The sequence below is a fragment of the Rattus rattus genome, chromosome 1, assembly GCF_011064425.1.
Source record: "Rattus rattus isolate New Zealand chromosome 1, Rrattus_CSIRO_v1, whole genome shotgun sequence".
NCBI classification, from domain to species: Eukaryota; Metazoa; Chordata; class Mammalia; order Rodentia; family Muridae; genus Rattus; species Rattus rattus.
This window is the reverse complement of record NC_046154.1, coordinates 140,148,742-140,161,965: the sequence shown is the minus strand read 5'-3', so window position 1 is coordinate 140,161,965 and position 13,224 is coordinate 140,148,742. Positions and strand designations below refer to the sequence as shown.

Here is a 13,224-nt window from a genome sequence, read left to right as displayed (position 1 = left end):
AGCAGGATAGCCGAGAGGAGGCCCTGTGAGGATCCAATATTGGTATAGCAGGAGCCAGAGACTTAGAAGCTGACCAATGCACATTTGCAAGTAAGGACGTATGGGGAAAAGGGTGTAGTATAAGACACACTGTGACACACATTACAGCTTCACAAGGAGATGTTTTCTAAACTTTTTTTATTTTTATTTTTTGTTTTTTTTTGGGGGGGTGGTGGTGGAGGAGGTTGCAAAGGCAAAAGGGACAGAGAGATTGTGGGTCTGGGATGTACGATGTGAAATTCACAAGAGACCAATAAAAAGTTAAAAATAAAGGTTCAGTTGAGTTAGAAACAGCTGCCCATTACAAGTTGTCTCACTTTCACTATATAACTGTCAGTAAGAGCTAGTAGGAGCAATTCTCCAGCAAGGCAGTGGAATGGCAAAAGAATATAAAAAGGGACACATTGTTCTCTGTTACTTGTACTAAGACAAGCTTTTATAATCATTTAATCTGGGGCTAGGGTGGTTGTTTATATGAATCTGGTAAGGCTAACTTTAACTCGGTTTCTGGCACACAGCAGCAGCTGAGTATGGCCCCCATGATTAACTGCAAGGGAAGCTAGCAGTTCAATGATAGCTGGAAAGCAGGACGATGTCCCAGAAAAGTTCAGCTTGAACCTAATTAGACAATTGTAGAGCCAGGCATTGTAACAGTTAAAGCTAGAAATAAAGTTCCAAAGCTAGAAACTGTTCACATCATTTTGGATTCATTTGGCTTCATGAAGCTCCACTTTTAAAACAACAGAGCCGAATTTTAACTCAAAAGATCCTCTACCGTACAGCGTGTTCAGTCGTTACAGGGCAGGAAAGAATATTTTTCGTTCACAAGATGGTACCCAAGCCAGAGGAAAAAGCACGATCTCACAAAAAGTAAAAACCCACGAAGCTTGGAAGCTGGAAGACAGAACCTGCCGACCGCGGATGCTGTCGCTCTGTAGCACGACCGGAGCGGAGCGGCACGGCGCGCTGCAGCGCGGCAGGGGCGTGGCGTGGCCGTAAAGCAATGCGGAACCTTCGCCGCCTTCTGGGCGCCCTTGAAAGGACCGTGGGCCATGGCTGGCATGGCGTTTGGCCGCGGGACCAGTCTGGACCTTCTGCGGTCCTTGCCGAGAGTGAGCCTGGCCAATCTGAAGCCCAGTCTTAACTCCAGAAAACGGGTAAACGCCTGGCGGCGGTGGGGGGAATGCAGGGGCCACGTCATGCTGGAGATGGACGAGTGTGGGCGCCTGGCCCTCTTCTGCATGCGCCCAGTTTTAAAGCATAAAGATACTAAGCAGGCAGAGAGGCACACACTCGGGAGCTGCAGAGTAATTCATCCAAAATTGCGTTAAAACTGAAGTGCTTAACAAGTGCCTATCATGATTGTAAATTCTAATGGATTTTTTTTTTTTTTTTTACACTTCAGCTGTCCAGGGTGCAACTAGAAATGGTGTTGTTGCTTGGCTCTTATTTGTAACTTAATATACTGCTTTTAGGGGTTGACACAGTAAATTAAAGGAAAGATGTCACGGAGTTAGAAAACACCGAGACTACCCGACTCTATCCCGTTGTAATTAGCCTATTTTTTATGTTATGGTGCAGCCAGCCAGTCTCAGTTCCCATAAGCCCAGGTTAAAGGGGGAGGGGGTGCGGAGGGCTTTGAAAGATAGGTCTCAATTACTTCGTTTCTGTGGAATTTACAGCTACGTGAGAAGTCATTCTACAATTAATCATTTCACCACAGATTTACAATTCTGTGGAGGGGGACAAGGCATCAGAGTTTCCAGGAGCTTGTAGGAATTTAGAATGCGGCGTCCCTAGCATAAATTGGAATTTCCTTAGCGATATGTGATAAGATTATGTATTTATGATTAATTTAAAAATAAAACTTTAGGGGCTGGGGATTTAGCTCAGTGGTAGAGTGCTTGCCTAGCAAGCGCAAGGCCCTGGGTTCGGTCCCCAGCTCCGAAAAAAAGAACCAAAAGAAAAAAAAAAAAACTTTAAATATCACTCAAGCCTCGTTTTGGCTGTTTAGTTCTAGGGTCTCTTTCCTTTTCTTTCTTTTTCTTTCTTTCTTTCTTTCTTTTTTTTTTTTTTTCCAACCCCTTTCTACTGAGGACTGAAGTTAAGCCCTTAGCTTGTTTATTCAAGCCCACTACCACTGAGCTCTAACCCCAAACCCTTTCTTTTTCGCTTTATTCAGCGACAGGGTCTCAGTAAATTGGGGGCTGTTGGCCTTGACCTTTTTTTGTAGCTTCAGACAGGCTTTCAACTTTGAATCCTCCTGTCTCAACCTACCTGGTAGCAATCCCTACAGGGACCTAGCTTTTTGTAGAGCTTGTTTCTCCCGTTGGATTCCATCCAATCCTTAGAACCTTGCTTTGTGTTTCTCCTTGTACTTTGGTTACTAGGATTAGCTCCCTTCTGAGAGAACTATGTAGGTGGACTATAAAGATGAACAGGCAGCTAGAGCAGAGCTCAGTACCTCAGCTCCGATTCGATGAATAAAAGGCATTAATATGGAGTATGCTATGAATGAAACACACTTTTCAGAAATGTGTTTGGAGATCTTAAAAATCCACTTTTTCTTGTAGGAAAGACGTCCAAGAGATCGGAGAAGAGGTAGGAAATGTGGCAGAGGCCATAAAGGAGAAAGACAGAGAGGAACCCGGCCGAGGCTGGGCTTTGAGGGAGGGCAGACTCCATTTTACATCCGAATCCCAAAATACGGATTTAATGAAGGACATAGGTAAGGTTGATTTTCTTTTGAAGTACAAATCCCAATTTCCACGAAGACTTACATAAGTAATTTGGTAGAAACCTTACGTTTACTTAGAAGCAAACTTATGGTACTGTTCCTTCGAATAATTTTTAGTAATGTGGCTTAACCTGTATTGTGTGTGTCACTGTGTGTGTGCTTCCAGAAAAGCAAATTTACACAGACTTTCTACTCACACCAACAAGATGATAATAGTGCTTGCTGTCGTAACTCCTTAGATGATTAGCAATTTAAAAAGGTAAATTTATCTTGCCATATATATTTTTATTTCCATATATGTTACGTTTTTAAACATGTATATATTTGAAAAATACATGTAAATACACATATACACAAATCCCATATATATTATGTGTATATACATATTACATGTAATACATATGTATATAAAATATGTATATGGCACATTGTAGTAGCTACCATTTTATCCTATGATGTTATTTTGAGTTAAACTTCTGTGAGTTACTTGTGTACATGAATGAAGTAAATGTTTAGAGAGGTAAATTGTTTTTAGTGGAACAAAGGAAGCACTGGTGTTTTATGATGTTTTTGTATTGTGCTTCTAAGTTTATTTTAGACCATCAGAATTATAAAGGAAAACACTGGAAATCTGAAGAGGCTAGAGGAAGGTTACTTGGTGTTTTCTAATTATTATATTCCTATTTTGCAGTTTCAGGCACCAGTATCAGCCTTTGAGTCTCAGGAGACTACAGTATCTCATTGATTTAGGTCGAGTTGATCCAACTCAACCTATTGACTTAACCCAGCTTGTGAATGGGAGAGGTGTGACCATCCAGCCCCTTAAAAGGGATTATGGGGTCCAGCTGGTGGAAGAGGTAAGTGTAGCTTGCAGTTTTGTTTGTTTTATTGTTTGGTACTCTGTAGCTACTTTGCCATAGTCAATAATCCCTTGTCATTATCCACACATACAGCATAGATGCTTCACTGTGGACATCACCAAACTGTTGGGACAGTATTTTTTCTTTTCATACAGACCTCTAATAAAGATTAGTTTATAAGTTAGGCATAGCAGAAGGTTATGAGTGAATTGCTCTAGGTCTCAGTAACCTTAAGTTACGACTCTTTAGTAAACGGAGAAGTACCATCCCTGTACTTCAGGTACACACTTTATGGCTCCTCTGTGTCATTTGGGAACTGTCACCGTCACTGCTCTCACTGGGGCTTTCACTGAGTAAGGATTAACTGCATCCAGCATTGCTGTACTATGTCAGACTGCTGGGTGGACACTGTATGAAGTGGGAAAATAACATCATAAGGTGGGATCCGTGTCTTGGAAGGAAGCAATGGAGCAACATGAGACCTCATCATGCTACTGAACACAATGTAACATGAGACCTCATCATGCTACTGAACACAATGTAACATGAGACCTCATCATGCTACTGAACACAATGTAACATGAGACCTCATCATGCTACTGAACACAATGTAACATGAGACCTCATCATACAGGGTCTACTTGAACACAATGTAAATGAGACCTCATCATGGCCTCCAACTGAACAAAATGTAACATGAGACCTCATCTGCTACTTTGAACACAATGTAAAGAGATAAAAGTTCTGGACATGCTTGGAGGACCTCTCAGGGTCTCTATTGATTCCTAGCTCTGCAGGAAAGACTTTTTGAATGGCCTCAACCACATGTCACTAAAACATTCATGGAAGGTGAATCTAGGGACTAAATAAAATAAAAGTCAAACAAACCCCTAGTTTTCTTGGGGGCTGGATGAGATAGATGAGTGGTTAAGGACACTGGCTGTTGGAGGACCTGGGTTCAAGTCAGTGTCTATATGGTACTCAGAAGTGTGTCCTAGGAGATCGTCCTTCTTTGCTGGCCTCCATGGGAACTAAATACATGCAGGACACAGACATTCATGCAGACAACACACATACACATGGACTAAATAAAATAAAAATAAATAAATAAACAAACAAACCCAAAGCCCTAGTTCACACTTGCTGTGGTTTTAGAAGGCTGATGTACATTCAGAGCACAGCTGTCTGTGGCTTTTTCTGGTGGAGTGTGTGTGTGTGTGTGTGTGTGTGTCTGTGAGTGTGTGTGTGTGAGTCTGTGTGTCTGTGTGTGTGTGAGTCTGAGTGTGTATGTGTGTGTGTGTGAATCTGTGTGTGTGTGTGTGTATGTGTGTGTGAGTCTGTGTGAGTGTGTGTGTGTGTCTGTGTTCACATGCCAATATATCAGGAAGTTCAATTCAGTTTCTTTATGTATATAAGGGTTTTGTTTATTTGTTTATATGTGCCATATGTATACACAGTTCAAAAGACGACATCAGATCCCCCGGAACTGGAGTCATATATAGATAGTTGTGAGCCACCATACGGGTGATGGAAACCAACCTCCAGCCACCCCGAGCAGCAAGAGCTCTTAACCTCTAAGTCCTCTCTGAGCCTCAAGGAAGATCTTTCTTGAATAATTTTTGTTGTTTGAGGCAGGGTAGCTCTGGCAGGCTGTTTTGGAACTCACGGTATAGACCTTATTGACCCCTGCCTGCCTTTGCCGAGTGCTGAGGTAACAGGAACATGCCATTCCACCCATCATGAACCTGTTCACCTACTGCAACCTTAAAATAGTTTCTACAAGGAGCTGGCCAGGAGCTCAAGTGCAGCATGTGGCCCTGTTCCCACTTAGAAGCACATTTTGTGTCTGTCTTTTCCTACCCAAAGTATTTTCCTTTTTATTGTTTATTTTATGTGTGTGATTGTTTGGCCTGCACGTATGCCTGTACTGTGTGTGTACTGATGCCACACACAGTGGCTTTAAGAAGCACTGGATCCCCTAGGACTGAAGTTAGGGATGATTGTGAGCCACCATATGGGTCTGAGAATAAAGCTCTGGCCCTCTAGAAGAGCAGCTGGTGCCATTAACTGCTAAGCCATCTCCCTAGCCAAATAATTGGTCCAAATCTGCACTTATGTGTTTGATTGTCTTTCTCACTGTTATCTAAGCCTTGCACAGGTAGGCACTTTTTCATAGTTTCAGTGCTCTTAGGCCCAGCTCTGAGCATTACTTAATATTTATAGAATGAATTAAATTCTGTTTCAGCTTCCGTAAAAAAGTTCTATTATATGAATTGAACAACTGTTCATAAGCAAATTAACTACATAGCTGAGTAGGTAACTTAGTGTCCACTAGAAGGAAGCATATGTCCATGGAAGAACCTTTTAAATTCCCTCGAGACTGCCAACCTTAGCTAAGAGTTTTCCAGGTAGATGTGGTAGATCACACCTGTGATCCCAGCACTTGAGAAACCAGTCAAGGAGTGTGATGTTTAAGGCCACCCTGAGCTACATAGTGAGTTCTAGGCCAGCCTTGGCTGTACTTAAAACCCTGTTCTAAAACAAAACAAACTAATCAGATCACAAACAGAGGAGTTCATTAGGGAAAGCAATACCAAAGATGTGCTTGAGCCTCAGTACTTTACTTTGGAGGTGTAAAGAAAGAGATATATTTCTACTTCATAGAAAAATCCATGACCTTGGCAGTATTTAGAGTGCATGTCCCTTAGGTATGTGTGTATTATGCTAGCAGACATTATCTTGAAAATTATACCCTGGGGCAGTGGTTGAGTAAATATTTACACACACACTTACAGCTTATCCATTGCCTCTTCTGAGTTTAAATGTGCAAGAAATAGTGGATAGTAAGTGCTGTGATTAGTAAACATAGAATTATTTGGGAATATATATTCTCAAGGAAAATAAACAGAACTTGATTTGTACAGCTTCCTAAAAATGCAGTTTATAATACCTAAAATACTGAAACCAGGGCCAGAATGATGAGATATGTCTACAGAGCACTCTACAGAGTAGTAGTTAAAAAAAAGAAACAAAAACCAAAAATTAGTAGTCAACTCCCTAGTTCTGAATTGAAAGTCTATTGATTATAAATGTACACTATTATCGAATATAAAAACTAAGAAACTACAACCTATAGACTAATGTAGAATACTTTTAAATATATGAAATACTTGAAAGGAGTCAGATTGCCTACTAGTTTCACCCGTACTAAAATGGCAAAAGCAATCTGTTCTGAAGTTAGAGGAAAATTATCATATCCTGAGTGAGAGGACTGTAAGAAGCCCATGCTTCATCTCTAGTATAAACATTATAGGGAAAAATAAATGCCTCCTCCACTGTAGAGGATAATAAAGTTGGCAGTGAATACAAAATGCATTCTCCCCTTTCCTTAAAGCCAGCCAACCCTTCAATATTGTCAGGTATTTTGCTTTCCAGGCTGTTCCAGACCCTTGGTTCCTCTAAAACTTCTTTTTGCTCACTTAGTGATAAGGAAGATTTGTTTTTATTAAAATATTAAAAATGTTTTATGCATACATGTATTTTACCTACATATTTGTCTGTGCACCCTATGTGTGCCTAGTACCTGGAGAGGTCAGAGGAGGGGCATCCGCATTGGATCCCCTGGAACTGGAGTTACATATGGTTGTGAGCCACCGTGGGGTTACTGGGAAGCAAATCCAGACTGTCTGAAAGAGCAGCTCGTACTCTTAACTGCTGAAACTTCTCCCCAGCCTCAGGAAGATTAGTTTCTCTCTGTATAATGTGGCATAATCTTGTGGGTAAGGATAGAGATGGGCTGGTAAAATGGCTTCATGGTAAAGGCCACTTGACCTAGAGACATGTGTTTAATCCCTGGAACCCATGTAAAGGTGAAGAGGGAGAACCGCAGAATTGTCTTCTGACTTTACATGCACGCTGCATTCTGTGATCAGATCTCCCCTGCCCCCAACCCCCATACAAAGACATTACTTTTAAATATATTTTTTGAAAGAACACATACGGTGCTGGGGAGAAGGGAAGACCTTAGGGTTCCAGCCTCAGCATGGAAAAGGACAAATCCCGCCTCTGATTTGTATCCTAACTTTGTCTTAGGAATGAATCATTGTCATCCCTTATGCCTCATTGTCCCCGTCTGAATGTCGGTGTAGTAATAATCCTGGTTTAGGACTGCTAGGATTAAATGGTTTACTACTAAGAGAGTGTAGGGATGGATGCCGCTGTCCTTCCTACTGCAGGGCTGGAGAGTGGGCGGAGCACAGTGGTGCTAAGCAGAGATAGAGAACTGCAGTTCATTGGAGGGGAAGCACAGCTGAGAGCAGACACTTGCACTGACTTGCTGTCAGCTCAGCTGCTTACTAACAGGCCTTTTGTTAACATGACAGGGTGCTGATACTTTTCAAGCAAAAGTTAATATTGAGGTGCAGATGGCTTCAGAATTAGCCATTGCTGCAATTGAAAAAAATGGCGGTGTTGTTACTACAGCCTTCTATGACCCAAGAAGTCTAGGTGAGTATTCTCGGGTCAGTTTTTCTCTCTCTGTCTCATATTGCCCACTGTTTGTTGGCCAGTTCTTCGTGCTTTGGCAGTGCTCACAGCTGCCCCTTTGTGACCCCCTTGAGCACTGCACTCAAATGCACATCCCACCACAGAGACATAATTGCACACAGAAATAAAACTAAACAAACAAAAATCTTGAAAATTTTCTGATGGCCATTAAATGCTTTCTCTTTCTTCTCTCCTTATTTTATCTTCCTTTTTCAAAACTGTTAAGAACGACTTTTTTCTGAGCTAACTTGATAGTTGAGTAGGAAGAACCCGCGTTAGGCAAGCCTGACCTGAGTTGATCCCATGGTCCCAACTCCTCCCCATGTGCAGCGAAGCATATGTGAAAGCCCCTCCCTGACAATAATAAAAAGAGAAAATTTAAAAAAAAATGAAAATAATTTTAAAAGTATTGTCTCCATTTTACTCACTTAAGCCTGTTAACTAAAAAGTTCTTAGAATTCAGTTCTCATCTTAGAAAATTCAAAAATTAACAGCTAAAAAATGTATGTAGCAGTTATGACCTATAGAGCCAGTATTTACATTGCTTTCTAAAACATCGTTTTAGAAATTCTGTGCAAGCCTGTTCCATTCTTTCTGCGCGGACAACCCATTCCAAAGAGAATGCTTCCACCCGAGGCGCTGGTGCCCTATTACACCGATGCGAAAAACCGGGGGTACCTGGCCGACCCTGCCAAGTTTCCTGAAGCAAGACTGGAACTCGCCATGAAGTATGGCTATGTCCTTCCTGATGTCACGAAGGACGAACTCTTCAGAATGCTCAGCACCCGCAAGGATCCAAGGCAGATTTTCTTTGGTCTTGCTCCTGGCTGGATAGTGAATATGGCAGATAAGAAAATTCTAAAACCTACAGATGAGAATCTCCTCAAGTATTACAGCTCCTGAACTGCCTTCAGTCAGTCAGACGTGTGAGCCGGGGGGCTGAACTCGGGCTCATGTGGGCCTTACAGCCGAGGGGTTGGCACCGCCTGCACTGGTCGGGTCTCCTGTTCTTTCCCTCCGACATTAAATAACAGGCAGCAGAAGCTGCATCGGAACTGAGCCTCTGATGATGTGCGTTTCAAAGATTCACAGCGGGAGTCTTTAGAAAGGTGATTAAAAAGGAAAATCCTACTTAAAATCACCTTTCTTTTAGGGCAGGGGGACAACAGTGTGTTTTGTACATGGTTTCTCTCTCTAGCCCTGGCTGTCCTGGAATTTGCTCTGTAGACCAAGCTGGCTTCGAACTCACACATTTCCGCCTGCTTCTGGTGGGATTAAAGGGCTGCGCCACTGCTGCCCAGCCTTACTTTAAGTAGTTTAAAACGTTTCTTTACTGTCGGTCTTCTCATGGTCTGGTCTTGTCTTGCCTACATGTTCTGTTTTGTCAGAGTACAGGGCAGGGTTTGATTAGTAGCCCTGGGAGCACTTCACTGTTCTGGGATTTAAACGGGGCCTGTTGTCCTTACGCTGTTTAAAGTGGGTGCATCAGACAAGTTACTTCATCCTCCTTAAGCTGAAGTACAGTGAGATGCTAAAGCAACAAGAGTAGAACAGACTGCAGAGTCTCTTTCCTACCCTTTGCAGTTTAGAGGTTGGACCAGCGCTGTACGTACTGGATGACACTGCCTTTGGCTCCAGCTTCAGGGGGCACCTGAGTGACACAGATGCTTCCTTAATCTGAAGAGAACTTTGACCGTAGCCTGTCTGCATGGAAGTCAGTTTCCTTAAATAAACACCTGTACTGTAACTGTACGGCGTGTGCTGTAGCTCTACGGGAGCTATTGCTGGCCTCATTGTGCAGGAGGCTTTGCTTTGGTGCTGCAGTTTACAACTGTAGGTCTCAGAGCTGCTGCCTTCCCAGGAAAATGTCTTCACAGGAAGTGAGAGGAAATTAGTCACCTAAAGGGAGAGTACATTGCAGTCTTCCATCTCAGAATGGACTTTGAGGGTCCTTGGCGTCTCCCCCCATCCGAGCAGAATGACTAAGTACCTCACAGCAGTCATAGGAGAACTGATCGCCAAACATGGGCTTTTTTCATTTTGGTTGTCTTTGGTGTCATACAGGTGGAAGGAAATTGGAATAGAGTGATAAAGGGAAGAATAAAAACAGGAAACAGATGTCTGGTGAAGTAGAATGCTGGCCAGTGTTTATTTGGTGACAGGGACTTTGTCACAAACAGCTGTATCCGGGTTGAGATATTGTAACCCCACAGCTCATTCTCAGCCAAAACGGCACCTTCCATAAAATTTGTCTCTCCTCTAGCGCTTGTGCCATTACAAGGGCTCAGGGAGAGGTCCAGTGGAGGTGGTAGCTTTGAGAGTTTGTATCCCTCGAGGCTCTTAAGCAATAAGCCTTCAGTGTAGATCTGTCCTTCCTGGAATGTGGCCTCAGCTGTTCTCGGAATACATGGCTTTTGGTGGCCAAGCTCTAAAAACCTTGAGTTAGTTTGTGTTTTAGTGCCAGGCATAGTTGAGCATGCCTTTAATCCCAGCACCCAGAAGGCAGAGAGGCAGGTGGATCTCTGAGTTTAAGGCCAAGCTGGTCTACAGCCCCATCTCCAAAGCCAACGCATGTAGCAGCAACAAACAGTTCTAGAGTTCGAGACAGATGGGCAAAGCCTGCGTGAGCCTGGCACGGTGTGCGTGGGTATCAGGAGACCCTCCGGGCGCAGTGGCCAGCCACTTTAGCCAAGGAGTGAACCTCGGGTTCAGGAAATAAGAGACCTTATATCAAAAAATAGCTAGACAGTTGGCCCAGCTGTTATGAGCACGTGCACCCACACGGTAGCTCACAACCGTCTGTGTTCCCAGTTGCAGGGGACCTCATGCCCTCTGACTTCCATGGGTGCCAGGCAAGATACTCGTTCATACACATAAGATAATAAAAAATGCCATTGAGAAAAGACTTCCGACCAGCATCTGGTATCCATGTGTGCCTGCATCTGCCCTCACACCCCATTTCTGTACTAAGAGGGAAAATTTTGTTATGATCTGAATCCTTGGTCTGTCTGTCTGTCTGTCTCTCTCTCTCTTTCTTTTTTTTTAACGTAAGTCACTTTTCTTTGGTAAGTACAAGGTTATTTCTAGGGTGAAAGTGTCACCTGGGGTAGAGGAGAGTGGGCTCTGATGTTAGTGCGAGTCCCGTGAGGTTGTCTTCTGTGGTACCTTGCTCAGGCCACTGCACTGTGTAGCTTTGCTCATTACACGCCTGCACCTGCAGAGCTGGCTGGATGAGACACGTGACTAGGGCTTAAAGCAGAACTAGATTTGGGACTTTGGCATGCAATTTATTCTCTGCCTCAGTTTCACCATCTGTGAAATGGAGGGTAAAATTAAAAATTGGTTAGTTTAAAATAAAAATTACCTTAGGAATTTTACTGCTATAATCAACACTATGACCAAAAGCAAGTTGGGAAGGAAGGGGATTACTTGACTTACACTTCTATAGCACTGTTAATCCAAGAAGGAAGCCAGGATAAGAACTCAAACAGAATAGAAGCTGATGTAGAGGCCATGGAGAGGTGCTGCTTACTGACTTGGTCCTCATGGCTTGCTCAGCCTGCTGTCTTACAGAACCCAAGATCACCAGCCCAGGGATGGCACCACCCACAATGGGTTGGGTCCTCTCTCATTAACCATTAATTAAGAAAATGCCCTACAGGCTTGCCTATAGCTGGATCTCACGGGGGCATTTTCTTAATTGAGATTCCTTCATTTCAGATGACTGTCAAGTTGACAAAATGGCAGTTAGGAAGTTGCTAATGTTTGTAAAGCACGTAGCACATGTCCTGTCTGTAGGCCTCTAGGGGATTGGGGAGTTGGTGTCTTCTGGTCCTCAGGTACCTGCTATCCTCTCCCCCTTATGACTTATACATAGTCTCTGTTTAGCCTTTTGTAAGTCATTCTCGAGTTTCAGTAATGAGAAGAAAATGCATGGTAGACTTTATATTGTTTTTAGCAGGAACTAAAAAATTTTGGAGAGGCAGCATAGCAAAGGCAGAACCTGGGGATAAAGTTGAACTTGATCACTGATTTGCTTTACAAAACCTTCAAGACCCAACAACTCCTTTTTTTTTCTTTAAAGAATATTTATTTATATAGTCTGTGTATGTTCATGCATGTTACAACAGGTGTACATTGGACAATTAGAGGACAGCCGGTGTGATCTGCTTGTTCTCTACCACCCTCATTCTGGGGACTAAACTCAAGTCATCAGGCTTGGTGGCCTTTACCGGGAGAGCCATCCTGCAGGCCCCTACTAATTTCTATAAGCACCTTATGTGTATGAAGAAGATAGTATGAGAGAGGGAGACTTTTAAGGTTATTAGATCTAGGAATTCTGTGTATCGAACAAAACGGCAGAAGGCAGGAGATAAAGGTGCCAGTTGTTTCAGATTTAGGTGCTGTGTTTCTCTGTATATATAGCTGATTTTATTCTCACCAATTAAAATTTAGATTCATATATCTTTTAAAAGATTTGTAAGCATCGGCAGTTGGAATTTCTCACATTTGGCAATACATTCTAAGCTTTCATTGTGTCAAGGATGTGCACTGGAAAATCAGTGTAGACCTCACAGGAATGACAGTGACAATGAACCTTATGGGCTAAGGGGACGACTCAGCAGTTAAGAGAGCTTGCTGTGCAAGAATGAAGACCTGGGTTTGAACACCCAGCACCGATGTAAAAGTCAACCATGATTGCACATGCCTGGAGCTAGCCCTGGAGAGTGAGTCCAGGAGGATCTGGGGCTGGGGGTCAGCAGCCTGTGAGGAAGACGCCTGTCTGGAGGAGACAGTGAAAAGGTAAGCGTAGACAGCAGTCACCTTCATTTGCTCTCTGCACACAGGGAAATGGAGGCATTCACTCACTCACAAAGGCACTCCCTTCTCCAAAAGACATTTTTTAGTTTTATTATTCAAATTTAATTATTTTTAAAAGTTTTATTTAATAGAAAACTAATTTTAAATAATGGAAAATTTTGTTTGGATCTTTTATTCTAAGCTGGTCACACACACACACACACACACACACACACACACACA

The 13,224-nt window shown here is 42.8% G+C and overlaps 1 protein-coding gene across 1 annotated transcript; it reads left to right on the top strand.

The window, feature by feature from the left end:
- The first annotated feature begins 1,035 nt into the window (after nt 1-1,035).
- Nucleotides 1,036-9,240, top strand: Mrpl15 (mitochondrial ribosomal protein L15). The gene is made up of 5 exons (XM_032906373.1): nt 1,036-1,196; nt 2,613-2,767; nt 3,468-3,633; nt 8,019-8,142; nt 8,747-9,240. The coding sequence occupies exons 1-5, from the start codon at nt 1,092-1,094 to the stop codon at nt 9,082-9,084; spliced, it is 888 nt and encodes a 295-aa protein (XP_032762264.1). The 5' UTR covers nt 1,036-1,091; the 3' UTR covers nt 9,085-9,240.
- The last annotated feature ends 3,984 nt before the right edge of the window (nt 9,241-13,224 follow it).